Source organism: Meleagris gallopavo, chromosome 28, assembly GCF_905368555.1.
Source record: "Meleagris gallopavo chromosome 28, MGAL_WU_HG_1.1, whole genome shotgun sequence".
Classification (NCBI taxonomy): Eukaryota; Metazoa; Chordata; class Aves; order Galliformes; family Phasianidae; genus Meleagris; species Meleagris gallopavo.
In genome coordinates this window covers 55,193-82,618 of record NC_139431.1, presented here as the reverse complement: position 1 = coordinate 82,618, position 27,426 = coordinate 55,193, and the positions used below count along the sequence as shown (strand labels likewise).

At 54.0% G+C, this 27,426-nt stretch overlaps 2 protein-coding genes across 7 annotated transcripts; both read left to right on the top strand.

Annotated features, from left to right (window-relative positions):
• The first annotated feature begins 94 nt into the window (after nucleotides 1-94).
• CLPS (colipase) lies at nucleotides 95-6,423 on the top strand. Of its 2 annotated transcripts, none has more exons than XM_085210632.1 (3): nucleotides 95-1,154; nucleotides 1,367-1,489; nucleotides 4,294-6,423. In XM_085210632.1, exons 1-3 carry the CDS (start codon nucleotides 1,065-1,067, stop codon nucleotides 4,360-4,362), a joined length of 282 nt encoding a protein of 93 aa, XP_085066758.1. In that variant the 5' UTR covers nucleotides 95-1,064; the 3' UTR covers nucleotides 4,363-6,423. The 2 variants fall into 2 exon arrangements, with proteins under 2 accessions (XP_085066758.1, XP_003212872.1); XM_003212824.5 differs by lacking the exon at nucleotides 4,294-6,423 and adding an exon at nucleotides 1,573-1,746.
• A 2,740-nt stretch (nucleotides 6,424-9,163) lies between these two features.
• On the top strand, nucleotides 9,164-26,606 carry FKBP5 (FKBP prolyl isomerase 5). 5 transcript variants are annotated; one of them, XM_010724100.3, is made up of 12 exons: nucleotides 9,164-9,293; nucleotides 11,073-11,141; nucleotides 15,593-15,721; nucleotides 16,390-16,534; nucleotides 16,652-16,794; nucleotides 17,391-17,505; nucleotides 20,977-21,133; nucleotides 21,724-21,814; nucleotides 22,711-22,794; nucleotides 23,337-23,522; nucleotides 24,000-24,239; nucleotides 25,706-26,606. In XM_010724100.3, the coding sequence occupies exons 3-12, from the start codon at nucleotides 15,617-15,619 to the stop codon at nucleotides 25,787-25,789; spliced, it is 1,350 nt and encodes a 449-aa protein (XP_010722402.1). In that variant the 5' UTR covers nucleotides 9,164-9,293; nucleotides 11,073-11,141; nucleotides 15,593-15,616; the 3' UTR covers nucleotides 25,790-26,606. The 5 variants fall into 5 exon arrangements, with proteins under 5 accessions (XP_010722402.1, XP_085066738.1, XP_010722403.1 ...); XM_085210612.1 differs by having other exon boundaries at nucleotides 11,073-11,250; XM_010724099.4 differs by lacking the exon at nucleotides 9,164-9,293 and adding an exon at nucleotides 10,217-10,234.
• The last annotated feature ends 820 nt before the right edge of the window (nucleotides 26,607-27,426 follow it).

Below are 27,426 nucleotides of genomic sequence, written 5' to 3'. Positions count from 1 at the left end.
GGTCCGGGCCCAGGATGAGCCCCTGAGGTGAGACCGCCTCCTTCCTCCCGCGGAGTGGGACAGCCGGTGTGAGACACCCCCGAGATGTGCTGCCTCCCCCGCCTCGGGATGAGCTCAGTGTCCCAGGACGAGACCCTCCCCCGCGGGATTAGATCTCCTCTGGAATGATCGCCCCCCCGTCATGAGCCTCCCTCCTGAGATGTGCCCACCTCCGGGATGTGCCCAACGGCCCCGGAATGAGCCCCCCAGGGATGAAAGCCTCCCTGTGCCCCCACCGGGGATGCACTCTGTGCCCACAGGTCCAACCTCAGGATGTGACCCCAGGATACAGCCCATGCGCCTGGGAAGTGTCCCTAGGACACATCTTACCCCCGTGGGATATGTGCCCCCAGGATGCACTTTGTGCCCCCACTGTGTGCCCAGGAGGTGACACCCACCCCTGTCTGCAGCCTATGTCCTTGCTGCCTGCATTGGGGTGCACCATAGGATGTGTGCTGTTCCCCCCAGCAGCCCCCCAGGTCATGCTGTGCACCCCAAACTCTGTACTCCTGTCAGAGTACAGCTTGGTGTGCACGGGAGGGGGACATGAGGTGCAGACAGGGAGGGGACAGGATGCAGAGACACCACAGGGCTTTGTCCTCGTGCCATTTGCGGAGGCCACTACCAGGGCCAGCCTGAGCGTCACTGCATGGCCACTGAAGGCCACGAAAGAAGGCCACCAAAGGCCACTGAAGAAGGCCACCGCCATGCTGGCGTTAATCATTGCCGAGTGCTGAAAGCTGCACCGTTCCCAGAGCTGTCCCCACGTCTCAGCAGGTTCAGTTCCTGTGCTCTGGGCACAGCGGATCCCCTCGTGGGAAGTGCAGCACCGTTATGACATTTGCTTTGGCTGAAGGAGCAGCAGCACCTGGGGACAGCACAGTGCCACACAGCCGCCCTTGGAGCTGCAGTGCGGTGCCACGAGGCCGGGTGCGATAGGAGGGAGTATGGCAGGTGCTGACTATAAAGCAGCCAAACCTACCTGAACCCAAACCCACCTGCACCCAAACCCACCAGCACCCACCATGGTGCTGACCCTCCGCTTGCTGCTCGCCACGCTGCTCATCGCCCTGGCTCTGGGCGCTCCCAGTGAGCGGGGGCTCATCTTCAACCTGGTAATAGGGGAACACACGTCCCCACCATTCAGCATACATTTTGGGGTGCCCCAAGACAGAGAGAAAAACTCATTTGCAGATGGGGAGATAGAGAGGGAGAGGGGGTTCACCGGGTTTGTGGGGCGGCAGGAGAGAATGCGGCTGTGTGGGGTCAGCTGGGTTTGTGGGGGGTGTGGGGCTCTGGGTGTGAGCTGATTCCATTGATGCTGCAGGACACTGGAGAACTGTGCGTGCAGAGCGCGCAGTGCAAGAGTGGCTGCTGCCAGCGGGACAGTGGGCTGAGCCTGGCACGGTGCAGCCTGAAGGCTGCCGAGACCCAGGACTGCTCCCGGAAGGTAGGTGCTGTGCATCCTCTGCCCGTTCCCAGCCCAGGAGTGGCCCCAAAGGGTGCTGCCCCATCGTGCATCTGTCCCCCCAGAGCCTCTATGGGGTTTACTACAAATGTCCCTGTGAGAGCGGCCTGTCCTGTGACGCCGACTGGAGCATCGTGGGCTCCATCACCAACACCGACTACGGGGTCTGCTATGACAAACGTGACCCCACCACATCGCGGTGACAGACATGTGTCCCAGTAAAGAGCATCCCCCACCGAGCTCTGTGCCGTGCCATCACTGTGGGGCAGAGGGGACAGAACAGGGAGGGCTTCATGTGTTCTGTGTGTGTGGTGCATTTAGCTATTAGTTTGAGACACAGGTGGGCAATAAGCAATGGGGTCACTCAAGATAAAGATGTGGGGAGACAGCTGGATGCAGCAGTGGGGATTTATTGGCTGTCAGCACTATCGTTGATAGGAAATGCTCTCAGCTCGCCAGTGGGGTATGCGGGGAACTCAAAGGTGGTGGTGAAGCTGTGGTCACTCAGAGTGGTGGTGGTGGTGGTGGCTACCAGACTGCAGCCCAGCATGCAGAACTGCAAGCTGAGGATGACCCTGCATGCCTGCAGCTGCTCCTCCTCCTCAGGCTGTAAGAATGTGGCCAGCAGCAGCTCGACCAGCCACAAGCTGTCCCTGAACAGAGCCTCGTGCAGTGAGAAGGTGTCGGTGCTGCCATGCACTGCAATGCACCGTGGTTGTGCACAGCCCTTGTGCAGCACCTCCAGCAGTAGCAGCAGCTCATACAGCACCAGGCTGATGGCAACTGGGGTCGTCCATGCAGGACAGCAGCAGGTGTAGGTCCACAGAACAGCAGGGACAGGGCTGGGGGTGGGAGGGTTGGGATGGGATGGGATGAGAATTAGAGATGGGATGGGAGTGGGGTGGGGATAGGAGTAGGGGTGGACTGGGGTGGAGGTGGGAACAGGAAAGGGGACGGGGATGGAGATAGAGATGGGGATAGGGACAGCAGCACCCTGCTGGGGCACAATGTGGTCCCCGCAGCCATCTCTCAACTCTGGCTCCAGCAGGAGGATGCAGCGGGTGATGCTGTTTAGCACGGAGGCATGAGAGGGGCCCTCCTGCTCGCCCAGCAGCGCCAGCATCCTCTTAAGCTCCCTGTGCTACTTTTCATCTCCTTAATGCTCAGCCCTGAGAATGAGCAGGGAGCAGCTGTCACACCAACATGGCATGTGGTCCCAACATTTTGGGATCATGTGCCACAAATGGGGAAAATGAAGCAAGGGAAGGGAAGTGGCAGAGGGGACCCCATCCCTAGCAGCCAGGACCTTCTGAATCGTGGGCGCCGGTGATGCTGGGAGGGCTGTTCAGTCCAGCTGAGATGGTTTTGTGGAGGAGGTAGATGGCCACAGCCACCAGATCTCATTTGGAGCTGAGAACTACCCCTGGTGTTCCCCTAAGCCACATGAGGGGGGAGGGAGAGGGATATAATGATGTCCCCGCATCCCCATTGCTGCATGTGCGTGTCATGTCTTCCCCCCCCCCCCCACCGCTTGTGCTGTTTTTAACACGAGGGTACAGGATGTTCTGCTCTGTACAACCTCAACCTCCCTCTCTCCTCCCCCTGTCCCCCCCCCCCTTTCCTGCTGGCCCCATGGCCTTCACCTCTCCTTCTCTCTGCTCTTACTTAACCCTTTTTCTTGCAAATAAATAATTAATTAAATAAATAAAATAAATTTTCCTGTTGTTAACATTAGGACCACCATTTTTGCAAGCCTCACCTCTTCTCTTATTATTTCTATGGTGACTGTTGTCGTTATTCACGCGATGTTTCTGCAGGGATCTCTCCTTACATCTCCCCACCCCATGTAATGCCTGGGACTGCAGTGCAGGAGTCACTTCAGGTGCCACCCCAGTGCTCATCCACTAAACACCCCCAGCAAGAACTGCTCTGGGGGGAAGGGGTTGGAAGGGTGGGCAAATGCTTCCTGATAGCACTGGGCAGTCCCAGCCCTAACCCCAATCCCAACCCCAATCCTAACCGTACCCCTCTCACAAAGGCAGCTTTTTGCACCCACCCACTATTTCCAGTGGTGCACAATGAGTACTGGTGGGAGAGGGGTTTGAGGGGCAAACAGCACACTGGGACTGGTTCTGGTGCCAATAGGATCTGATGGTGCCACGGTGCCATGGAGGGCCCCATGAGTGCACCCCAAAGTGGGGTTAAAGCTGCAGAAATGCATGCGTTGGTTTTGGTCATTGCATTGCAGTGTGTCCCAGCTGCAGCTGGGGGGGCTCAGTGACTCCCCTGGGTGCACATCCACTACTGGGGTGGGTGGCTTTGGGATGGAGAGGGTCTCATCTGTACTGCAGGGAAACTTTAATCCTTGGGGTGACCCCAGGTCCTGCTGCGTGCACCCAAAGCTCTGGGGAAGGGTATGGGGCTGATTGTAGGGGCACCCCTCCACATGGCCCCCCACCCTGGGCACGGACCCCTTTTGGGGTTTGCCTGAAGCTCTGTGGAGTTTGCACAGCTCAGGGACAATGTTGGTGTGGAGACGGCGTTTCCAACTTTCACTGTAGGGATAAAGACCTTTCAAGAAAAAAAAAAAAAAAGAAAACAAAGACAAAAAATGAAAGGTAAAAGGTAAGAAAGAAAAACAAAATTCTTGAAAAGCGGTCTGGTTTTTCTCCTCGTGCCAAAAGCAATTGTTGCAGATTTTTCCCAGCCTCTCCTGTTTGGCCTTCACATGGGACATAGGGAGCAATGTCACCGCCTGTTTTCCTGATCCTATGTTTTCCTCACAGCTGGAGGTGGAGGAGGACACACTGAAGACACATTGGGAGCAGACCCTGAGCGGCCCCCCAGGATGGTAGCAGAGTGTGGGTGCTGGTGTCCCCCATCCCACTGCTCTCCACACCACCACATTCCATCTCATTTCATCATACCCCCATCCCATCCCATATAACTCCTATCCCACTCCCATCCCAGCCTGTCCCATGCCCACCACATCCCATCCCATCCCACTCCACCCCACGCTTCACTGCCCTATTATAAAGCAGGGGGACATCACCTGGATATGCATATGGGGGTGCTGTGGTGGGGACCCCTCAAACCATGCTGTTGCCCTGAGCCTCCCCCAGGAGCACAGCAGCAGCCACTGATGATTTCCAGAAGGACCAAAGCAGCAAATTCCCCCAATCTGCTGGCTGAATGCTTTGTGCTACTGGAGGAATTAATTAGAGGGATATGTTGGAGGGGGGATGGGATTGTGTTAGCATAGGGAGTGCTCCGGGATAGGGGGAGACTCTGGAGTGGAATCCTCCAGGATCAATGTTTTTAGGGTAGAATTCCCCAGAGTGGTGCTGAGCTGTGATTGGGGGGAAGGGGGATCTGGGAGTGCTGTGGGCAATGCTGTGAGCTGCACTGCGATGTGATACTGGGGGTTACTGACATAGGGGTGATGCAATGAGGGTGTGCAGTGCAATGCAGTGCAGTGGAGGTGTGCAATGCTCTGGGGGTGTACAATTCTCTGAGGGTGTGCAGTGCAATGAGAAAGTGCAACGCAATGGGGGTGTGCAATGCAATGGGGGTGTGAAGTGCAGTGGAGGTGTGCATGCAACGGGGATGCACCCCGCAAGGATGAGCAGCAATGCAATGAGTGTTTGCAATACAGAGCAATGCAATGGTTGTGTGCAACGCATGCTGACGAGGACACGCAGCAGGGCCACGTCACCCCGTGCAAAGCAGAGCGCACTGCACTCGCATTCTCCCTACAAAAAATGCCGCTCCCAACTGTAACCCAGAGCCTCCCGGGGTGGTTCTTGGGGGGTTCCGGAGGGGGGCTGCCCGGGGCCTCCCGTGACCCCGCAGCAGCACCGCGGGTGGGGGCGGGCGGGGCGCCAGGCCCCGGCGTGGGGACGCGATGTACCGGGCGGAGGGAACAGCCCTGACTCAGCAGTAGCGGGGGGGAGGGACGACGACAGAGGGGGCGAGGGAAACCGCCGCGCGGGACTGCGGGCAGCGCTGGGTCAAAGGGAGAGCTGTTTTTTCCGGGGAGGAGAGGGGGGGGTAGGTGAGAAGGGGCAGGAAACCCCCATCCCCGTGCTGGGGGTGTCCCGTGGGGGTGGGAACCGCTCGGCTCCCTCTGTCCTCAATGTCCTGCTCCACCCCATTGCACTCCAGTGTCGTCCACATCACCCCCCCCCCCCCGCACCACAGCCCCCAGCATCAGCCCAGCATCACCCCTATGCCAACAATTCCTGCATCACACTCCAGTATGGCCCCCAGCATGGCCTCCAACATCACCCTCAGCAACACAACCCCAGCATCCCCCTCAATTCACCCCCTGCAACGCACCCCCTCCAATCAACCGTGTGACATCACCCTCAGCATCATTCCCCAGTGCAGTCCCCAGCACCCCTTCCCACAGCACTGCACTGACATTCATTGCACACCCCCACTACACTGCACTGCACACCCACAGCGCACAGCACACTTCCATACCTCCCTTGCACTGCATACCCCGGGGGGTCCTGCTCCCACCCCGACACCCCATCTCCATCAGTGCCCCCAGGACATGGCTGAGTTGGGGGTGGGGGTGGCTGGCATGGAGCACCGCCACCCCTGTGCCCGCCCCGGCAGAGGCTGGTACAGTTCGTTACGTCCAGACCGGAATGTACTTTGTGTTAGAAGTGGCCCCCAGCCAGAACGCGCAGCGGCCGTTATTTATACTCCCACTCAGCTCTCTGCATCCTGCGCCCGGCACTCACGGCGTTATCTGCGCTGGGGCCATGCTGGGCCCCCCCAGTGCCGTGCCGGAGCCTTGGACTCTGCCCTCCTGCCATTCATTTACAGAGCAGCATCACCGCTTTTAATATATATTTTAAAAAATACGTATTTAAATGTATAATTATAATATATATATAATATACATATATACATTCTTGGTGTTTTTTTTCCCTTTCCCTCGGGGAGGAGATAATCCAGAGGTATAATTTACCCTTCGGGTGGCATAAAGCTGTCCATGCAGGAGGGGAGTGGGGCACCCATGCATTGCACACACCCATTGCATTGCTACTCATCCTTGCGGGGAGCATTCCACTGCACTGCACACCCCCACTGCAACACACACCTCCATTGCATTGCTCACTCCCATTGCACTGCACACCCCACTGCATTGCACACCCCTGCTGCATTGCTGTGCATTCCCATGGGTGTCTGTGCCACCATAGTGGGACACAGGGAGCTGTTGTGAGGGAACAGCAGTGGATCCCAGCACGCGTTGAAGTGCATGCTGGGTGCATGGTGGCAGGGTCAGGGCTGTGATGGAGCAGCAGTGGGACACTGGGTCCCCACATGCAGTTGCTAGGGGTGAGCTCTTCCCAGCACTGTTTCCACACTTCAGAGAAAAGCATGTAGATGGCTGCGTGCAACATCCCACCATCACTTCTCTGCTGGAAAGATTTGTGGGATGAGATGCAGCATGCAGCCATGCACCCCATAGCCTGGCCCCACCCCTGTGGGCCCCCCTTGCCCCTGTGTCCCCATTGCAGCTGCACCTCAGCCATCAGCAGGGACACGGTGTACTCACACTGCGGTTGTGCAACCCCAGCCCTTCGCCTCCGTAAACACCCGACTGCTGCAGCAAAGGGCTGAGCTCACACCATGGCACAACTCAGCCCCCAACCTGGGCTGGGACACAAAGTGGGGAGCTTGGGGAGCTTACAGGGAAGAGGGGGAGAGGTGCAAGGGGGGCACCACCCAACAAACTGCTTTGCACCCCCAAAAGGGGCAAGGGGCTCAGTTTGGTGTAGGGAGCCCCATTGCTGCAGGAAGGACTCAGGGAGCAACAGTGTGCTGGGCTTAGAGGTGCTGCACTTTGCAGGAGGGAGCAGGGAATGCCTCTCCTCTCCTCTCCCTCCCCCCTCCTCTTTTTTTTTTTTTTTTCTTTTTTTTTTCTCCTTCCCCTTTTTCAGTTTTATTACTTTTGGGCAGAAGGCTTTGCCATCACATTCCACAGGGTCTGGGGGCCATGCCCAGGTTGTCACCCTTGGGGTATCCAGGTGTCAGCATGCCCAGCTGTCACTTGGAGTGCCCAACTTCAAGGCTTCACCCTGATCCCTGTCCCCATCAGGGACATCCATGTGCCAGTGGGATGACTGACGAGGGACAGGCAGTGCCCTGGCAGCTGTGCAGTGCCTTCAGAGATTATTCCTGGAATTCTGCTCCAGAGGAGTAGATTTCCTCCTGGGATGGGGTAGGCACTCGGGGGGGCAACACACCCAGCACCAGTGCTTTGCACCCAAACCATGCAAGATTTCCCCTTGTTGCAGCGCCATGCTGCAGCACGTCCCACCTCTTCCTGTGCCCACAGCTGTGTCCCGTGGGTCCCAATCCTGCCATCACCTCTCTGCGTCCCATGTCACTGCTGGGGGCTGCAACTCTGCTCCCAGCCCAGCGCAGCGGGATCTTGCATAACGCTGTGCTACAACACCCAGGCACTGCGGGCGGGTGAGGCGAGGACAGGGCTGCACCGTGCGTTTCCTGGCGTGGGGAAGTTGACGTCAGCTCGTGCTCTTCTAACATCGAATTTCCTTACAAATACGAATTGCAAAGTTGGGGTGGGGGAGGACAGAGCACCCCCACACTGTGCTGATGTTACGGCCACTGGAAGGTCTCTGTTACAGAAACACCCCAGTGCTCTCATCCTATGCACATTATTGTATGCGGGTTTTTTTTCGTGGTTTTTTTTTTTTTTCTTTCTGTGCAAATAAACAAATAGAGCATTACTGTTGCACAGCCCGCTGCAGCCCCCCACAGCTGCTGCTTTTTAGGACTTTATCACAGGATTCTGCACGAAGTGTAGCTGTGTAAGTGAGGACACCTTCCCCCTCTTCCCCCCCCCCACCCCCCCAAGGCATTCACTATTTGGTGGAGAGAAATGCAAAGATTTGGGGGCAGGAAATGCCCTTGAGCAGAAGTCGGGATCACTGGGTCTCACATCGGAGTGCTGAGGGCCCGTGGAGCATCACCCAGGTCTGGGGGTCCACGGAAGGACACTGGGGGCACCTCCTGGAATAGGGCAGCTCTTGGGGGAGCGGAGGGGGTCCGTCCCAGTTTGCCGGGTCGTGGGGTGGTTGTGGCCTCGGTAGCATTGCCCGATCCCTCCAGAGGCTCTGCTCAGGGCCGGGGGCGCACTGCATGATGACTGGGGGGCGGGGAGCGGTTCGCAGTACCTGGGGGGGAGCTCTGGTATTGCATGGGGACGAGAAGCCCCGGGGCCCCGGGGAGCTGCAGCTCCGCAGAGCCATTGCGCAGGGATGAGACGATCCCCCCGGGGTTACTGCACGGAGGTGAGATCGCCCCCAGAGGCGTGGCATGGAGCTGCTCCCTTCGGGGGGCATTGCACGGAGTTAAGGACCCTCCCAAGATCACTGCGTGGGAATGAGAATCTCCAGCCACCCCCGGGAGCGTTACGGGGGCCTCTGCCATCCCACCCCCTCCGCTGCTGCTGCCCCGGGCAGCGCGCGGGAGGGCGGAGCTCCGCGGGTACGGAGCGGGCGGCGGGGCGGGAAAACGCTCTGATTTCCATACCGCCTCCACTCCAGCCAATGAAAAAGCGCTGCTAGTGGCGTAAAGTGGACGGGCGGACGAAACTACCAATGGGAGGTTAGCAGAGGGGCGGGGCGAAGCGACTGGGAGACCCGGCCGGCGCGAGCGCCCGGTGCCACTCGGAGCCGGGCGGCGGCGGAGCGCGGGCGGCAGCGGTGGACAGCGGTGGGCAGCGGTGGGCAGCGGTGGGCAGGTGGGGCCAGAATGGCGCGAGGTGGGGCGTTGCGGGATGGGATTGGGGAGAAGGGTTGGAAAGAGCATCACGCGTGGGCTCGAGTGGTCCCCTACTCGTGCTGGCTGCGAAGTGCCCCAGGGAGGAGAGGGTGGAACGGAGCGTCACGCCCACGGAGGCCGAGGGGACACGGAGGGGACGAGGGAGGGGCGCGGGGGTGGGTCCGCGTCCGTAGCGCTGTGCCTTTGGGTTCGCTCCGCTCGAGGAATGGTGCTCGTTCCCACGGAGCAGCGCAGCGCAGCGCATCCCTCGCGGCAGAACGAGAGTCGGGATTGGAATGGGGGTTGAGACTAGGACTGAGATTAGGATCGGGATTGGGATTGGGCTCGGGACTCGGACCAGGATTAGGAACGGAATTGGGGCTGGGATGAGGATTGGGATTAGGATCAGTATTAAGATTGGGATTGGGACCAGGGTTACAATTGAGATGGGGACCGGGGCCCATCGGTACTGCAGTGCCCAAAGAGGGAATTTGTTTTCAGAGTTGTCTGAAGATGAGGCAGCTGTGTTCAGATATAATGAGTTTCCTAACGGCATTGACTAAAAATACCCTGAGTGCAGGCAGCAGTGCATGGTTTCGTTCAGGATGAGTGCAGCAGCATGGCCAAAGTAAATGGGGCATCTTGTTCAGATCCCTCTGTTTCCTCCCTCTGTAGCTGTGTGGGTCTCCCAAATCATCTGGATTTTATTTTTTATTTTGTTTTGTTTTGTTTTTTGTACCCAACCCACACTTGGCAGGATGTGCTGCTGTCACACCAGGTGTCCCCTGGGTGTCCTGAACTATGGAAGTTACAACCTGTAAGGAGTAACCCAGGCTTGAGCCAAGCCAGTGTCCTCGTGGTGCTGTGGCAGGAGGTGCCACGTGAGTTCTGGACCCCATTGTGTGACATTACACTGCCTTGGTGAGCCAGGATGTGGGATAGTGGGGAGAAAATATGGGATAAGAGGAGAAGATATAGGGTGAGAGGAGGAAATATGGGGCAGGAGGAGGAATATGGTTTCTGTGGAGGTGCTGGAGAAGTGATTGTTAGTGGAACCTTGGGAGGGAAAAAGCACACATGATGGTGAGATAGTAGGGAGGGGCCCTGGATGTGGCCATGGTGTGACCCTGGAGGTGGTGCTGGAAGAGCCTCAGTGATGGCTGTGGTTTGGCTCCAGAGGTGGCTGTGGTGTGGCCATTATGTGGCCCTGGTGTGACTCTGGAGGTGGCCATACGTGGGACCCGGTGCCAGGGGACCTGCAGGACATGGACTGCATGTTTTCTTGATGTCCCCTTGGGATGAGGAGGGACGTGGGACAGTTCCCTCTGAGCAGGAGGAGAGCAGAGCTGGAGATTTCTAGAAAGCAGACCCCAAACCACCCTGCTCAGAACATCCCTGTGCTGCTCTGCAATTAGGTGGATTTTAATTATAGCCATGCACAAGGAGAAAGCTCACTGGAAAGCTTTGAGTCGCTCCACCTAGATACCTGGTCCTGCCCACCTTTGTTAGTGCCTGGAGGGTAATTAGTTGCTGGATGAGCCCAGGGAGAGGCGGGCTCAAATTTGGCCAGTGCTTCCACCCCACTGTTTAGTGCTGATGAAGGCTTTGCTGAGCTCTGAGCTGTGCCAGTGTTTCCCAGCTCGTTACGTTCTACTCTAATTACTGTGGGGGTCTGTGCGCTGCAAGGAGGTGGGGACGTGCATTCCAAAAGCATCCCTGGGCGCTTGCGCAGAGCCTCATGTCAATCTTTAATCCCCAGCACAGGGAGAACACCGGGAAACACTGCCCAGATAGGAGCAGACCTGCTAAGGAGCTGCAGAAATTGGGGGTAAGGCGCTGGTGGCGGTGTGTTCTGCAAAGTGGGGCATTTCCAGAGCTCTGGGAAGGAGCTGCTCACAAACAGTAGTGCTGCTCGTGGAGAATTACCCTAATTAAAGGTAGTCCCATTTCAAGGATTTTTTTAAATTTATGTTAGTTGCCTGATTAAATAAAACTGGCTGTAAGCAGTGTTGTCTTGCTTGCCAGTAACAGTGTTTCTGGCTTGCACCCCACTTGCCAGTGAAAGGCAGCACAGTGTGCGCTGTTGGTATGTGCACCCTTGTGCATGCAGCACTGGTTTGTACATACTAGTATGTGATTACACTATGCATGTGTGTGCATAGGTGGCTGTCCATATTGTGCATGCACATATAGTTGTGCACATTTGCATGCATGTGTGGCTCAGCAGAGGTTTCAGCTTCCATGCATCCAACTGTACCTTCTCTTGAGCACTGCTTTGCAGGCAGAGGTTGAGGTCTGTGCCCCATACAGGTGTGCAGGGCTCTTGGTGTGCATGGATTGATGTGTTGGGATTTCACACTGTGCTCACAAAATGCTGCTAAGGATGGTCAGTGATGAAATAGAGCCCACTGATTACGGGGAAGCTGGTGCAGTTGAGGATCACCTGGCCAAAATGGACAGATGCGTTGCAGAAAGCCCTCTGTTACAAGCAGCAAGATGCCTTTATAACTATATAATATTTCTTTCCGGATTTATCCAGGAAAAAACACTAACTTGGAAAGGAACTGGCATACGAGAAATCCCTTGGTTGCCCCATGCTGTATTGACATGCACTCTTCGTGCATAGGGATGCAGAGCAGCAGGGACACAGCAGCAGAGCCCAGTTAAGTTTTGTCCGTGGCCTGCAGGCTGTGTTTTGATGAGCAGACAGGAGCAAATCTGTTCTGTTTTTTTTCAACCTGGAAGGAAACGAGACCACGTTCCCCTTTGTGTGAGCAGCACTGAGCTCATGGAAGCACTGCTGCCCACAGAGCAGAGATTTATAGATACCCATTGATGTACAAACCACTTCTCTATTTTTGAGTCATGTTATATAGGTTTTACACACATTCTATCATCTGTCTATGATACATACGGTTACACAGAGGGATGTGCGGTCTCCTTGCTCCTTGCTGCCACCACGCTTTGTCCTGGCTGCAGCCCCAGGGGCACAAAGCTGACCTGCGAGGCCGTACCGACTGCATGTGGCATTGGGTATTCCTTGCAAGCACAGGAGCTGACATTTGCTTTGATGAAAGCTGCCCTTGAGCAGCACCTGGTGTGTCACTGGGTGCTGTTGGGGGGTGTTCTTTCCTCCCTCCTGCATTGCAACCCTTTGCACAGTATTTATTAGTGAAAACCGTTTGCTCTGTTGGAGGGAAGCGAAACTGCAGTGTGGTGAGGAGACACACTCACAGCGTGTCCCTTGTCACCATATGGGGCAGCATTTGGGTACAGTGGGGTCCCACTTGGGGCTGTCTGTATGCCAAGCCAGGACCCTCCCTTTTCCCCCCACTATGTTTTCCCCCCTAGCTCCTGCCAACCTCCAGGAGAGACACTGCAAAGTTTCCACTTGTAGCTGGAAAGTTCCCGGTATTGTGATTTCTAGGAAATGCAGCCTGGGATGGTGGCAGAATGGGGACCTGTCAGACTTTGGCCTCCCCTTTCAATGTTGGGAATGAGCGGCCAGTTTTTATGGGGCAGGTTTCGGTGCTGGTACCATATCCAATGCGATCCTGGGATGTTGCTCTCAGAGGCTATGTGTCCAGGTACTGAAGCCTCTGGGTTTGTCTTGGTTTTAAAACATGTTTATTATAGCTCTTAAGTTACAGATGTACACTGAAATGGTATGAAGCCACCCTGTTGTGGTTACATGTCACAGTCAGGACATTTCCCATTGTGCCCACGTGCACACGGATCCCTCCTGGCCCTGCAGCCTCCGGTACACGGCTCCCAGCAGGGAGTTGCTGCTGGGCGCAGCTTTGGAGGATGAAGGTGATGCTGGAGCCGGCCGATCATTCTGGCCTGAGACAGCAGCAGCCCTGGCGTGGAGCAGAGCTCAGGGAGCAGCAGCCTTCCTCCGATGGATTGCTTCCTGTTAATCACTCTGGATCCCTACCAGCCTTCCCTGGCTGTGCTTGTGCCTCCACAAGGCTGGAGATGAGCAGAAGCAGAGCCACCTTCTCTCTCTGTTTTGGTAGACGAAGGTTCCTGGGCTCTGTCCCAGTACAGAGTGGTCCTGTGGGCTGCATCCCTCCCACTGTTGCTGACGCAGGGCGTCGCCCCCCCACTCCTTCCGTGCCTTGGCCAGCTGCCCTGGATAGCTGCACTAATTGCTTACGTAGAAAAATAACGAGGAGGATGCGTCTGGTTTATTTTTAGGTATCTCTTGGTGGGATTTGGCAACTGGTGATACAGAGCTGGCACCTCCCGAGCCATCTTCTCTGCCCCCATGGTGACGCTTGATACACCCAGGGAAGCTCTGCCTCAACAGGCTTTGGAAGGCTCACTGTTCTTTGTACACATGGATGGGGATGACCTGAGCTCCATGGGGTCTTGCTGTATTTCTGCTGTACAGCGTGCTGGTGGCTGCAGCCAGGAGCACGTGGGCTGGACGCAGGGCACCTTAGAGAAAGAGGCGGGAAGCTGGCGGATGACTGCAGGATGGGCCATTCAGCTGAAAGCAATGTAGAAATACCCCTGAACTTCCCAACTGCCCTGCTTGTACCAGTGCTCTTAGTGCTTTTAGGGGTTGCCATCCAAAATCTCTGCAGAGCAGGGTAAGCAGAGCAGATGCAGCATCTCATCAAACATAGCCCCAAAGACTGCAGCTGCAGTTCCCTTCTTTCTCTGTTCACTCCTTCCACATGGAGCCCTTTGTGTCTTGCTGGTTTCCTGTGCTGGGAAGGCTGGAGTTGGGTTTGTCCCGCTCAGCCCAGGCGCAGTTGTTCTCGCAGTGTGACTGATCTGCCTTGGGAGCTGAAAACATCCTTTCTGTGCTGTTTATGAAGCCTTGAATGGATGATTTCTAATGTTGGTTGGCGTCAGCTTCCACACCAAGGGCTGTGGGAAAGTTTGGCAATTACACTGACTTTTATAGTTCTGTTTTATGTTTCAAAACCCATTGCTTTCTATTTCTATGTTGTATGGTTCCTTGATTACGTGTTGCACAGTAGTGTGGCTACCAAAACAAGTCATCCCATCTAAGGGAAATCATCAGGAAATGGTTTTTTTCCTCAAGCAGAAGCATTTATGTTCTCACCGGGCAGAGCTGGACAAACGCTGCCACGGATGAAAGCGGCGGTTGTCCATCGCCGTGGCAGCGTTCTGCAGCCTATGCAGAGTTCTGGTGCCTGGCTGCATGGGTTTTGCATCGTGTCCTTGCAGTGCTTCCGCATGCAAACTGTGCTGCGTTCCACTTGTATTTTGTTTCAGCAAAACGTTCACTGCCATACTGGTGTGGGCATGGTCTGCTGGCTGCAGCATGCTCTTCTCCTGCTCAGTTGTTGCTTTGGGCAGCACTTTGCCCCAAAAACCCATTTCTTCCGGTCTTCTAGCAGATTTTCTTTGTTGGAATTCTGTTGGCACTGGGTTTGCATTGCCCTGCTTTGCCTTTACGTCTTCCCATTGGGGTCAGACCATGTGGTAACCCACAGCCTCGGGGCTGACCCACAGTCTCAGCACCTTTTTGGGTCTTTTGGGGCAAGAAGAACAATGCATCCCGGGGTTTGGGCCGTTCGCTTAAGAATAATGCAGCCTCTGACAGAACAGGAAGTCGTTCCTCGTGGAAAATAATCCTCATCAGTGTGTGGCGTAGCTCGAAGCACGGCATTATGCAAACTTTCAGACGGCATATAAGAGGGGCTGAGTTGAGGGAAGGAAGAGCTCTGAGGGCTCTGCTTTTCCCCTCTGAGCATCTCAGCCTCTCAGCTTCACCACTGTTTGTGGTGTCTGGTGATGAAGGTGCCTGAAGTCTCTCTGTTGGTGTTTCTCACTCCTTGGGCTGAAGGCCAGCATCCCGTTGGGACTGCAGTCCTGCTGGTGGAGCGTCCCCCCAGAAGGCCCCAGTGGGTTGGGTGCAGCCAACAGCGCTGAGCTCCTGCATTATGCTGTGCACTTGGTCGGCACGCATTGACCTGGTGGCACAGTTTGTTGGTAGAACCCTTTCTGGGGGACTCTCTGTAGCAGTGTGAGAAGACCCAGGGGTGAGAACTAGCAGGACATGACCGTCTCCGTTATGGTGCCACAGCGCGGCTCCGGCTGCCAGGGCAGCTCAGTGCCTGCCGCCGGAGCTGCGTGTGCTTGTGGTTCAGCAGCGCTGAGCTTGGGTGGCCCCTGGGAAGGGATTTTCCGCTCTGCATGCTTGAGATGTTCTCTAAACTTCCTGCACGGCCAGCAGCACTAGGGCTCTGTAGTTCTTAACCCTTTCCCCCTCCTCCTGCCCCTCCATCCTCTCCCTAGCTGTGCTGCTCCTGCCTGGGGACGATGACAACTGATGAGGCCACCAAGCCTGAAGGTGAGGTGCAGGCGGCCGCACTGGCGGAGCGTGGGGAGGACATCACACCTACCCGTGACCGCGGCGTGCTGAAGGTGAGTGGGACCTGCAGTTGTGGCCGTTTGTCGTGGCCCTGTGGCTGTGTTCTGTCCCTGTGTTCCTGGTGAGACCCTTGGGGAACTTTGGAGCATCGAAGGATGGAGCGAACACACTGCACACGGGTTCGGTCTGCTGAATGAATTTCACTGCTATTGTGTTTCTAATCAGATTATTAGCATCAAATCCACAAAGCATTTTTGCGTGTGACTCACAGACATTAGAAAGAGCACATTACTTAGGTCATGCAGTCTGCTTCGCAGCTCCTGGTTCTCATTCGGGGCCGTTTCTGGATAGTTCTGCTTACCAGCACTTGCTCTTCTCCAGCTGAACAGGACCTTCCCTCTAATAATAGCATCCTCCCCTGTTGGGAACTGCTTGTTCCAGGCTGTAGCAATATAAAAGAAAAAAAAAACAAGCGTTGACAAGAAGCAAGGAGTGAAACAACACACCCCCATGGGTAAAGCCCCGTGCAGGGGGAACTGCGCTGGTGTGGGGCTGGGTTTTAGGAATGGGGAATCAGATGGCTTGCCTACTGCCTTCCCCTGTGTTAGGGCAGCATTGCAGGGGAAGGTTTAAATGTGTACACACACCTGTTTTTTTTTATAATGGATATATATCCTAAGCTCACCACAGCCTCTGTCCTGTGGGTGGGTTTTCTCTGTAGATCATCAAGAGACCCGGGAACGAGGATGAGTTCCCTATGATTGGAGACAAGGTGTATGTGCACTACAAGGGCAAGCTGTCCAATGGCAAGAAGTTTGATTCCAGCCGCGACCGCAACGAGCCCTTTGTCTTCAGCCTGGGCAAGGGTAAGGGGACGGGGACTCCCATGTCCCCATGGGATCTTAATCCCATGCTATTTGGGGTCCCGCTCTTGTGTGGGTTTTTTTTTTGGGGGTTCCCTCCTGATGCCACCTCTCTCCCAGGCCAGGTGATCAAGGCATGGGACATCGGGGTTGCTACCATGAAGAAGGGTGAGGTCTGCTACTTGCTGTGCAAACCGGAGTACGCCTACGGGGCTGCTGGCAGTGCTCCTAAAATCCCCTCCAATGCCACCCTCTTTTTCGAGGCAAGTACAGGGCTGGGAGAGCTGGGAGATCTCTCTGCTTTCTGCTTTGCCAGCCAGCTCTGAGAAAGAGGGAAAAAGAAAAAACCAAACAAAAAAACAGCTTGCATTCCTGAAACGTGTCCCTCTGCTCCAGGAACCAATGCCAGTGTTTTTTCAGCAGTGTGTGTGTGAGCCGAGTGTCTGCGGTGGGGAGCAGCCCTGCGGGGAGAGCCGGCACAGCCTGGCTGTGCAAAGGCACGCGAGTGGGGAAACAGCTCGGGAACACCTCCAGGGGTTAAAAATCTCTCCTGTGCTCCCCCTGCACCTCCCAGCCACGATTGCGCTCTGCCCTGCAGGATTAATAAACTCGGTTTTACTGTTATTTTGTGCTGCACTTCAGGTACTGGATGTGGCCCAATTTCTAATAAATTGGGTGTATTATGCTGTGGCTTGGAGCTGGCTTTTATGGGCAACTTCTGCTTGTCAGCTGAGCGGAGAATTAGTTTGCTTGGCTCTCTGGCTTGGGGATGAACTGTTGCTTTGTGGATTTTCTGTTGTTTTTCTTCTCTCCTTCCTCTCCACCCACAGTTCTGCCTACCTTCCCTTTAATCCTTTAGATAGAGTTGCTTGATTTCAAAGGCGAGGACCTGTTTGAGGATGGAGGGATCATCCGGAGGATCAAGAGGAAAGGAGAAGGCTATTCCAACCCCAACGAAGGTGCTACAGTGGAAAGTGAGTACTGGGTTAGGAGCTGCCCTTGGCACAGCATGTGACGGCTGTTCCAGAACTGCTGGCTCGGAGGGTTTTACTGGAAAACCTTGAGGTGTAGGAGCAGCCAGCTGAGGATGGAGTGACTGCTCAAGGACGGCCTGCGCTCCGTTTCTCCAGTTCCTATGGGGTCTTTTTTGTTTGGCCCTCCCTCGTCTGTGAGTGGCACCAGGATGTAGTTGTATCCAGGACTGGTGTGGTGGACGCTGAAAACTCAGGCTGTGATTTGGATCTCAGCCTGTAGCACTGGGATTGCCGAGGTTTTCACTTAGTGTGCAGCTTGCCAGGTGCCTGGGGCACATCTTTTTGTCCAGAGGAGGAGGCAGCAGCCTCTCTGGTCTCCTTGTTGCGACGCTTATCGCTGTTTTGGTGGTTATTGCATCTGCTGCAGCATCGGCTCTTTTCCTTCCCATGTGACGAGAGGACAGCTTCAAACTTCTGATGAGGGGGATGAATTAACGCAAAAGGGGTCTGTGGAGTCAGTGTGGTCCGTAGTCCATTGCAGTTCATTCTGTCCAGCTCCTTGCTCCCTCTCTGTAAGCAGGACAGAGTGATTCTGGTCATGTTTATGGAGCAAGCGTCTTACCCAGGTGGGGAGAGCCAGGCTTTTTTTTCTTCTCCTGCGAACAACTCAGCCATAGAAGTGGAGCTAACATGCCATCTGTATAAGGCATCTAGTTTCTTATCCCCATTCCAGAGCTCCTGTTCATTCAAGAGGGTCCAATTAACTTCCATTAGTGAAGGTGAAATTAGATCTGAACTCATAAAACTCACTGTCTGTTCCTCTCACAGACTTTTTTAAGGAGATGTTCTTGTCTCATGCTGATCTATCTGCCTGTCACATGGCTGGACCCTGCTGGGAGTAGGGTTTCAGGCTGCCTTCCCCGTCTCTGAGGTTAACCTGAGAAACAGGCTGAAAAAATGACAACCGACCCCATTCCCTCCTGCCTTTTTAACACTCTTTTATTTTATCCAAAGGGGCTGAGGGGTGAGCACACGTGCCTGGAGAGCAGGGCAGAGCCATGCTTTCCCACCTGCTTTTCCCTTTGCTCAGATGCAGTGACAGCGTGGTTGCTCGGAGCAGGATGGAGATAGGCTGGGGAAAATACTGTGAGCAGTTGCTGCTCTGAAAGGATGCACTGACTGGAGCTCTGTGTGGGGCCATGTTTCTCTGCACCTTGAGGCTGACCTGTTCCTATTTCAAGTGGATGCTCGGTTCCAAGTGAACGCAGAGAACAGGAGCACTCGCTCAGTCAGGATAATAGAGATGGATGCCCTCGGGGGCAGAGCTGCGTAGAGCAGGAGCACTGCGCCAAGGTGGCTGCGGGTCCTTTGCACCAACCTGCAGTCTGGGACCAGAGACCATAAATACATCCCAAGGAGAAAAGATGCAGAGGAGCAGTGAGCCAACCTGGCAGCCTTGCAGGTTTGGGTGCAGAGAGACTTTTTATTTTCCAAATGCGTTGCTGTTTACCTCGGAGTATTTTGCTCGAGGCTGGTTTGCAGGGTCACCCAGCAGCAGAGGTGGGACCCCAAGGAGCAGCCTTGGTTTATGGGAGTGCTCAGGCACCTCTCTGTCCTTCTCACTCCCCACCAAATCCTGCATCAGGGATAGCTCCCAGGTGCCCAAAACTCTGAACCATGCTGGGGAAACACGTGCACTAACCAGGGCGAGCACCTCCAGGCTGGAGATTCATAAGCAGTTCTACAGGTTTGAGTTTTACAGGCCATAATTTGCAGGTTCAGTTCCTAAAACACGGGCTGCAGTCAAAATCCCACATTCCAGCTTTTGTTACAACCTTTCCCCACCCCCTCCCCCTCCTCTCCATTTTAATCTGAGTACAAATTGCTGTCAGCACATCAAGTTCATGTGCCAGCCGCACTCGGTACACTGTGTTCTGAGCTCTTCAAAAACAAAATCACTGCAGGCACCGGGAGAACAATAAGTCAGCACTGCAGCCGAAGGGATGTGCAGAGCCCGGCGGGGGCTTTTCTTGCTGTAATCCAAGAGCAACCGCAGCCAGCTGACCTGCTTCAGATAGCGCTGAAATGCTCCTGGAAACCAGAGCAGAGATTTCCCCGTTGCTAGTGTGCAATTAGAATAGAAGGAAAACTCTTCTGCTTCTCTTGAAGCAAGGGCTGGGAGCTCACGTTCTTCTGGGCATACTGTTGTGAGGAGGGCTTGTGGGATCACTGTTGTGTCCTGCTGGTGACAGGTGACCCAGGGATCTGCAGTGCCATGTGCTCGGTGCAGGGCCAGAGACAACAGGCGCAGAAAACACAAGCAAAGACAGCAAGGAGCCGTGAGGTTGGTGGGCTGCTTGTGCTTTGGGCTGAACATTCCATTTTCCCAAGGAGATCAGCAGGGTTTAGCCCTGGAGTGGACTTGCAGGAGTGTTTTCCATCATGCAGCCTGGCTGCACAAAGCAGAGTGCTGTCCTCGGCAGCGCATCAATGAATGGCCAAACTATCCCCACTTAGAAAAGGGGTTAATGTCTTCCCAGGGCTCTCACCTCTCCCCATTTTATCGGCATTTATATTGGCAATAGAAGCCCTTCTGGCTTCTCAGCAGCGTGCATCCATCCATGCTGTTGGGTTCTGCTGCAATGAGCAGCTGCAACATACTGAAGCACTTTTGGCAGCATTAATGCCTAACCATGATTTTTTTTCCCCCTGTTGAAGGCTTTTGGGGAGTTTTCCTGCAGTAGGTAGGAGTGTCTTACGAGATTGCTTCTATTTTGTTTGCTTTGAGTGCAGGGAACACCCACTGTCCCCCAGGCACACATCATCCTCAGGATTGAATAAATGAGGAACGATCTCAGGGTGGAAATCATGCCAGGAGCACCAGGTGGCAAATTTGCCAGGTCTGCTGTCCGTTCTGCCAGCTCCATGGGCTGGAACAGTGTGCCTATTGGTTGAAGATGAAAAAAATAAATGTTTATTTTGTACTTTCAGTTCAGTAGAGGCAGGAGAACATGGCCTTGTTTTTGAGGTGTAATGCGAGCGTATAGTGTTGTATAGGAGATCTGTAATCACCGTGATAAACTCCACGTGGCAGTGTGCCAGGAGCAGTATCCAGTTCCAGTAAGGCTGACTCGTGCAGTGCGGCACAAGAGGAACATATTAGTCATAATGTTTATCTGTTGTCTGGTCCTTGCTGGGATGAGATACGGCTGCACTGCTTTTTAGCAATGTTCTCCAAGCCCTCCCACCCCTCTCTGTTCACTGTCTCCCCTGGTGCTTCCAGGGCTCTGGCTCAGCTTGGGGGAGGATGTGGGATTTTGGGGTCTTGTGGTGTGGAATTCCCCCATCTCTGCTCCCACTTCCTTAAGTGCCACCTAAATGAAAAATCCCTTGGAAAATGGTTTATGGGGAGCCACGGGGCTCAGTGCCCACACAGTGCTGACTGCCTGCGGTCTTCACTCTGTCCCACAGTTCACCTGGAGGGGTTCTGTGGTGGAACCCGCTTTGACTGCAAGGATGTGAAGTTTGTGGTGGGCGAAGGGGAGGACCATGACATCCCTATTGGCATCGACAAAGCGCTGGAGAAGATGCAGAGGGGAGAGCACTGTGTCCTCTACCTAGGGCCACGGTAAGGGATTCTTTGCCCACGCTGTTTGGTGCAGGATTGAAGCTTCCAACATTGGAGGCCATTAGAGCATTTGTGAAAATGCAAATGTGCCAACAGAGCTTCTCCGGGACATGTTAGTGTCACCAGCAGGGAATGCCAGAGGGGTAAGTGGGAGGCAGGGACTTGAAAGGGGCTTTATCCAGCTGTCGGGGCTCAGGAAATCACCATTCCTTGTCCTGATGAATGATGAAAGCTGTGTAAAGCCAGGTCTGGAGCACCTGTGTGCATCTGAAGATGCACATGTGTAATGCCTCATATGCTGCAGCATATCTTTGCTTCTGGAGGATGATAGCGCTCCAACCCAACAGCGTTAGCATGGAGGCAGTTGTGAGAACAGCAAGCCACTTGGTTGTGTGCTTGCTAAAATGAAGATAGAGGGGATTTAGCTTTCCTCCTGCTTTTTAAAGATGCTGGTTGATGAAGAGGGGTATTTAGGAGGAGAATGATGGAATCAGCAGAGAAAGGATGGGGCTGGGGGTAGGTTGGTCCCGGGGGGAGGTTGTGGGTGCCCCTGACCCCCCCCCTGAGAGCTTCTTGTTTCCTCCCTGCAGATACGGCTTTGGCGAGGCGGGGAAACCCAAGTATGGCATTCAGGCGAATGCTGAGCTGGTGTACGAGGTCACACTGAAAAGCTTTGAGAAGGTGAGGGCAGGACCCCCCCGCACTCCCCACACTGTGCTCACCCTTTGTCCCTGGCGTGGCTGTGCCACGGCCCCTGCCGAGGTGGAGACGTCAGCAAGGATCGCTGTGTTCTTAATTTGTTCTTGTGTTGGTTTGTTTCATTTTTCTGGCCGAGCTCCAAGGCTGGTTCTCTTATTTGTTCCTAACCTTGTTCCTTTTGTACTTTTTTTTTTTTTCCTATCTTCTTGGGCTGCACAGAAAAAAAATGTTAAGTTTTGAGTCCTGATGGGAGAGGGTTGGGGTGAATGCTGGAGGGGTTGGGGACGGGGACAGGGACTGGGGACAGCATAGGGATAGGGCAGGTGCTGCTGGGTCCCTAACCTTGGCTGGAACAGGGATGGTGCCAAGACCCTATGCTGGGGAGAGATCTTTTTTTTTTTTTTTTTTAAATTATGTTTGTTATTTGAAAAAAAATCTTTTGGGGGTTTATTTTATGCTGGGATTTTTCATTCTGTGGGGTTGCTGTGGGTGTACTGCAGTGAACAAACCATGCTGTATAGCTGGGCTCAGAGTACATCCCATCCCTGCAGTGGTTACTCTGCACCCCAAGGCATGCCCTTTGTGTACTCCATGAATGTTTCCTATTCCCTATCCTCTCCACTCCCTCAAATTCAGCACTCTGTCCTATGCAAGACCACCTTGCTGAGCCCCACTCTATTAAAGAGAAATCCTCCAAAGTGTCCTGGGGCTGCCTGGATTGTGGCATCCCATTAATTTCGCTCTTCTTACCACTTCCTAAGGTTGCGCTTGCAGGTAGGTCTGGTGTTTGGAGTTGCATGGTGTGTTGATCTGGTGCTGTTCCTACCATGCAATTGCTGCTATGCCTTGGGGTGGTGGCTCTGAGCATTTCTTTGCAGGCCAAAGAGTCATGGGAGATGGACACCAAAGAGAAGCTGGAGCAGGCTGCCATCGTCAAGGAGAAGGGGACAATGTACTTCAAGGTTTGTGACACCTGGGCAGAAGCAGGAAGCCACACTGCTGGGAGCTTGGAGCAAGTCCTGGTTCACCTCACTGGGTCTTCAAGGGGTAAAAATGTCAGAAATGTCCCCTCCCAAAAAATGCCAGCCCTCTGCCAGTTCCTTTCCCTGCGTAACAAATATACTGCATAGGCAATGCAGCATTACTGGGGCCATGCAGCCCCATTCACTCCTGCCTGCCCGGCTGCTCGCTGTCCTCAGCAGATCCACTGTCTTTTTGAATCTGGGTTCATAAAATAGAATCACAGAACCATGGATTAATTGTGGTGGAAGAGAACTTAAAGACTATAAAACTATGGAATGGTTCGGTCAGAAGGGCCCTCACAGCCCCCCCAAGCCCTTTATCCACCCCCCAGAGCACCACCAGGGATGGGGCGCCTTCTGGGCAGAAGTGCTGGATAACCTCACTGCCCTCTGGGTAAAGAGCTGTGCCCTAACATCAAACCTAAACTTCCCCTCTTTTAATTTTAAACCCTTCCCCGTGTCCTGTCCTTGCTCCACCTCAGGAAGGCAAATACCTGCAGGCGGTGATTCAGTATGGGAAGATCGTGTCCTGGCTGGAGATGGAGTATGGCTTGTCAGAGAAGGAGTCGAAAGCCTCCGATTCCTTCCTGCTGGCTGCCTTCCTCAACCTGGCCATGTGCTACCTGAAGCTGCGCGAGTACACCAAAGCTGTTGAGTGCTGTGATAAGGTATGGGAGCACAGCTTCTGTTTTACTCTTCCTTTCCTATTCAGTTTGTCTTTGCACAAGCAGCAGTTTCCGAAGGGCACTGTGTTGGTGGCATTAAGAATACTTATTTATTTTATAAAAGGCTCAAATTTATAATTGTTTGAATTGGAAGGGACCTTTGAAGGCCATCTGGTCCCACTCCTTGCGCTGCACAGTGATACCCACAGCTCCATCAGGTCCTCAGAGCCCCGTCCAGCCCTGACCTTGGATATCTTCAGAATTAGGCATCCACCAAAATTTAGGAATCTTGCCTCTGGTTCTTCATTGCATGAGGCTTGCTGCCTTAACCCAAAAGGAAGTTACCAATGAGAGGCATCTGTGGCTCTCAGGAAGCTTTCACTATAAGGAAATAACACGAAGCTGGGACAAAAACCCACTCTATTCGTAGTGAACACGTTGCTGAGGGTTGCTGGGCTCTGGAGAACTTTGTGCTTACAGGCGCTGGGGCTGGACCAGGACAACGAGAAGGGCTTGTACCGGCGGGGTGAGGCCCGGCTGCTGATGAACGAGTTTGAGCTGGCAAAATGTGACTTTCAGAAGGTGCTAGAGGTGAACCCACAGAACAAAGCGGCCAGGTCGCAGATTGCCGTCTGCCAGAAGAAGACAAAGGAGCACAATGAGCGGGACAGGAGGATCTACGCCAACATGTTTGCCAAGTTTGCTGAGAGGGATGCAAAGGTTTGTTGTGCCTGGAGGTTGGGTTTTGGATGCTCACATGGTGATGGGGCTGAAACAGAGCAAATGAAGACCGGGACAAGGACGGTGGTCTGGATGGCAGTTATAGGTCATGCGTGGGCTGCAGCTGAAGGTCATGCATGAGTTCATAGAATTTTAGAATCACCAAGGTTGGATAATACCTACAAAATCATCCAGTCCAACCATCTACCTATCACCAATATTTTCCACTAAACCATGTCCCTCAGTACAACATCTAAATGTTTCTTGAACACCTCCCTGGGCAGCCCTTTCCAGCACCTGACCACTCTCTTGGAGGAGTATTTCCTAATGTCCAACCTGAATCTTCCCTGGTGCAACCTCAGGCCGTGAGGGTCGTATATGGGCTGCAGCTATAGGTCTGTATGGGCTGTGCCTGTAGTTCATTTATGGACTGCAGCCGTAGGGCTGAATGGGCTGCAGCTATAGGCTCTGTGTGGGCTGACAGAGCAGCATGGGAAGGAGCCCCGTGGTTCTTGGTCTGTTGCACACAGAAGCTCCTGTCAGGTGCTCACTTGTCGATTAAAGTGTTTAGGACATGGGCTCATGACAGCTGGCAACAGATTTGGTGTTTATGCTCCAGGTGCTGTCCCCTGCCTGTGGCGGTTGATGACATGGGTAAAGCGAAATGTCAGCTGCTCTCTGGCAAGGCCGGGGGGATTTTGAGACATGATAGTATGGATTTCCTGAATCATGTAACCCAACGCTCTGCTCCTCTGCTTATACAAGAGTTCTCTTTCTTGTAATAGGCTCTTATCCAAAATTCCTTCAAACAAAAACCAATGCACAGTGTACCGTAACAGGAGAGCACAACTTTGCAGTCTGTGTGAGTCATTTTTGGTATAATCTCTTCTGAACCAGTCTGAAAATGAGGTGGTGGAATATGTGAGTGCAGTGGACAGGGAGCAGCTGTGGCCCAGCACCAGGAGTTGGGTAGGGAGTGGGGCTGTGCTCAGCTGCCAGCTGTACAGGGGCTGCAGGATGTTGTTCTGCACCTGGGTGCTATAGGTTGTTGTGTATGGGCTGCACCAATAGATTGTGTATGGGGTGCAGCTATAGGTCATGTAGGGGCTGTGGTTATGGATCTGTATGGGGTGTAGCTATACTTGCATATGGCATGCACCTATTTAGGTCTGTGTAGGGTGTGGTTGTAGGTCTGCATGAGCTGCAGCTATAGGTCTATCTATGGGCTATAGCTATAGGTTGTATATGGAATGCAGCTATATTTGTATATGGATAGCAGCTATAGATCCATATGGGCTGCAGCTATACTTATGCATGGGTTGTAGCTGTAAGTCTGTATGGGATGCAACTCTAGGTCGTGTATGAGCTGCAGCTATATCTCCATGTATAGACCACAGGTATTGCCCAGCACATGGGCTGCGGCTCCATAGCCCATCCTTGTTTCTCACTCTGTGCTTCTCTTTCAGGAAGCAGCCAGCAAAACCAGAATAGAAAAAGAGGCAGCGGCAGCAACATGTGATGAAGACAAAGAGACAGAGGGGCACGTATGATGGAGGGGATGGCAGAAGGACAAGCCTCCTGCCTTCAGCCTGTGCCGCGAACTTTGCCAGGACTCAGGACCTGCTGGTGTTTCCTTGTAAAGTTTGTTCCAGTTTGTGTGATTGTGGATGCAAAAATGCCTCGCAGAGATCAGACCAGCCCGGTGCTGCTGCCGGCTGCGAGCAGTTGGATGGTGTGGGACCATCACCAGTGGAACGACCACCTTCACAGGGGTGGGGGGACAAAGAAATCCAAGCTGGAACTCCTGGCTTCAGGAGGCTCACCTTGCTCTATGTCCTCTGGGAGGAGCTGGGATGTGGAAGCAGTGTGGCAGGATGTGACCAAGCCTTCCTCCTGCACTGCCTTTCTCCTCCTTCTCCTCACTGTAGGGCTGGGGGAGCTGCAGCAGGACCCCACTTTGCTCACTGGTTGTGTTCCCTGTTCCCTTTGGCCACAGCAGAGCTGTGGGCTCAAATTTTTCAACAGAGGTTTCATGGCATGGTCATGGCCCATAGGAACAAAAATAAATAAATTAATTAAAAAAAAAAAAAAAAGAAAAAGAGAGAAGCAGTGGTCAAGGCACAAACGGGAGGTTCTCATGGAGCCAGTGCTGCACGGTGCCATCCTCCAGCCCCGTGAGAAGGATGCGGGCACTGCCTGCAGAGAACAGCTTTCAGGTTTTTATTTTTACTGTCTGATCTTTGTAATACCCCTTTGGAAGCTGGAAAATAAAGAACTGAAAAAAAAAAAAAAAAAAATTGGTTAAAATAAAAAAGTGCTTCTCTGCTCCATCCCAGTGGGGATGCAGCAGTTCGAGTGTGTTATGGAGTTACTGCTGTCCTCTAGGCCTGCTTGGGATTCTGCTTTGGGGTCTTGCTTTGAGGTGCTACTTTGTGGTTCTGCTTTGGGGTGCTGCTTGGGGTCCTGCTTAGGGGGTGTTGCTTTAGAGTGCACCTTTGGATGCTGCTTTGAGGTCCTGTTTTGGGGTTCTGCTTTGAGATGCCCCTTTGGGTGCTGCTTGGGGTCCTGCTTTGGGGTCTTGCTTTGTGTTGCTGCTTTGGGGTCCTGCTTTGAGGTGCCACTTTGGGGTCTCAGCAGTGCAGTGTTCCCAGCCTGGGGGGTTTGTCCTGATGCCTTTATTTGTTCAGCACCAGCGTTTGGGAGATTTGGGGCTGGTGCTTTGGGGTTGTCACTTGCCCCAGGTCTGGTGCTGGGGTGAAAAGCCGAATGGAAGTGATGGCTCTGCAAAAAAATGTTTTTGCAAGCAGGGCAAAGAAGTCACTTTGGGTCAGCCAAAGTCATGTTTTCCTTAGGAAATGACTCTGGCTTGCTCCACAGAGACTTGCAACTCTGGCGGGAGGGTGGCAGTGTTGAGCACCCCATGGCTTAGGGTGCTCCTCTCTGCGTGGGGTGTGCAGTGTCCAAATGCCACCTAGTGGCACTGGGTGCTGCAGGGAGCGAGGCTTCAGTGGGTTGGTGCTGCAGTGGGGTGTTGAGGAAGGAATGGGTTTGATGCTGCAGTGGGGTTGAGTTGGGTAAGCAACAGGTTTGGTGCTGCCATGATGTTGAGTTAGGTAGGCAATAAGTCCAGCAGGGATCCTTGGGTTTCCTGTGCAAACCAACCCAAATCCTGTGTTTCTGTCCCCAA